The sequence below is a fragment of the Cyprinodon variegatus genome, unplaced genomic scaffold (assembly GCF_000732505.1).
Source record: "Cyprinodon variegatus isolate N-32 unplaced genomic scaffold, C_variegatus-1.0 Scaffold1415, whole genome shotgun sequence".
NCBI lineage: Eukaryota > Metazoa > Chordata > Actinopteri > Cyprinodontiformes > Cyprinodontidae > Cyprinodon > Cyprinodon variegatus.
This window is the reverse complement of record NW_015151868.1, coordinates 114796-116438: the sequence shown is the minus strand read 5'-3', so window position 1 is coordinate 116438 and position 1643 is coordinate 114796. Positions and strand designations below refer to the sequence as shown.

The following is a 1643-nucleotide window of genomic DNA, read 5'->3' as shown; positions in this document are numbered from 1 at the left end:
TAAATACTTATAGTAGCTGTGTTATTTTAAAACATGTGAATGTAAACTACTCTTCTGCGCATTTTGAATCTTTAAAGTCCGCTCATATTCAGAATTCAAACTTCTGAAAGTACTTTAAATATGAAATTATTACATACTGTTTAATAAATGATAAGTGTGTTAAATTAAGAGTAATTTTAATTTGAATGTTCTTTACTGGAGGCATCCATGTTTGTCAAAGAACACTACTGCCACCTAGCGATTTGTGACATCATGGTGCATCCAACGACGAACCCGTCCGTGGAGGATCACGAATTGGCAAGGTGAAATAACTAATTTTTTTTCCACTTTCATCCGATGTATTCAGAATAATTTGACATTTAAATAATACTTCCCTATGATTTTAATACTCAGAGCTCGGTAAACGCTCCACTGGAAGCTGTCGATCCTGAGAACAGACAAGACTGCTCTCTGTCTTGTCTGTTCTTGTGAATTGGAACAGTACTAGGGCTGAGGCTGACGACGTTTCACAAGTACACGAGCACATGAGAATACACAAGTACACATCTAGAAATGGCAAATGAGTTGAATTCAGCCATCTCTGTCATCAACTTGCAGCTTTCTAAACACAATGCTGGACATAGAAGATAAAATGCTTTGCAGTAGCAGCGAACTGATTAAAAATGTAAATGTTCGTGTTCATCTATAAGCAAATTTATTTAATCCTCATTTTCCTTTATATAAACAGTGAAGCTAACGTTAGCTTAGCTAGTTGCAAATTTAACTTTAATCATTTTAGAGCATTGCTGTCAGGATGCATTCATCACCGAGTTAAAACTCGTTCATTTAATGATGACTTAATTTAACCTATTTTTAAACCTTTAACAGAGCAGCCATTAGCCTGAAGATTAAGATGTGTGAGTAAAACCTTCAGCAAAATGGTTCATGTTTAGGAAAACGATCCCAGCTGTCGGTTTTAGAGTGAAGCACAGATCTCTTGTAATTTGGTTGCACTGATGTCTTCTAGCTACAGATGGGAACCAGCTCCTTTTGTGACATGGAGCAGCTCTAGCAAACAAATCTACGCCTCGTTCAGCTCCTCTCATCCCCCGCCTCCAGACTGACTGACGGTTGTGCTTGTGTTTGAAATGCTGGCCCATGGAGTCGGTAGCTGTTAGGCTCTGTGTTTTTTCCTTCTCTCACCATGTTCCTTCATGCACCTCTTCACTGCACTGAAAGGACTTCAGAGTACAGTAGGACACTTAAAGACAAAAGACAAACAAAAACACTGGTATGCACGCGTTCACACTCCAGAGTGGGTGCAAACGGGAGGGGGGCGGCCAGCCTCTTCATGTCAGTTGTTCTCGAACAACGCTAGCAGGTCGTCGTTGCTGTTGTTCGGGAGGTCGGGGGGTCCCAGGTAAGACAGCAGCTCATCTGGGTTGGTCAGCTCAGGAAGGAGCTGGAGGACAAACAGAAACCAGGTGGAGTTAATAGACCTGCTTTACCATTCTGGTGAAGTATTCTAACCTTCAAAGACTCCAAGTTCAGATATGTAGAAATGATAAATATAACACAATCTGAGAATATTTTAAGATTGTCTGAGGCATTATTCTTTTAATGGGCAAATAACCGAGAAATCAAAAATCAACAATAATAACAAT

General features: G+C 39.8%; 1 protein-coding gene across 1 annotated transcript in view; it reads right to left on the bottom strand.

Annotated features, from left to right (window-relative positions):
- Nucleotides 1–685: 685 nt before the first annotated feature.
- LOC107103291 (zinc finger MIZ domain-containing protein 2-like) overlaps nt 686–1643 on the bottom strand; it is an 80855-nt gene continuing 79897 nt past the window's right edge. The window contains exon 20 of the mRNA XM_015402942.1: nt 686–1441. Within this exon, the coding sequence (XP_015258428.1) occupies nt 1334–1441 (108 nt within the window). The 3' untranslated portion in view covers nt 686–1333. The remainder of the gene's footprint in view (nt 1442–1643) is intronic.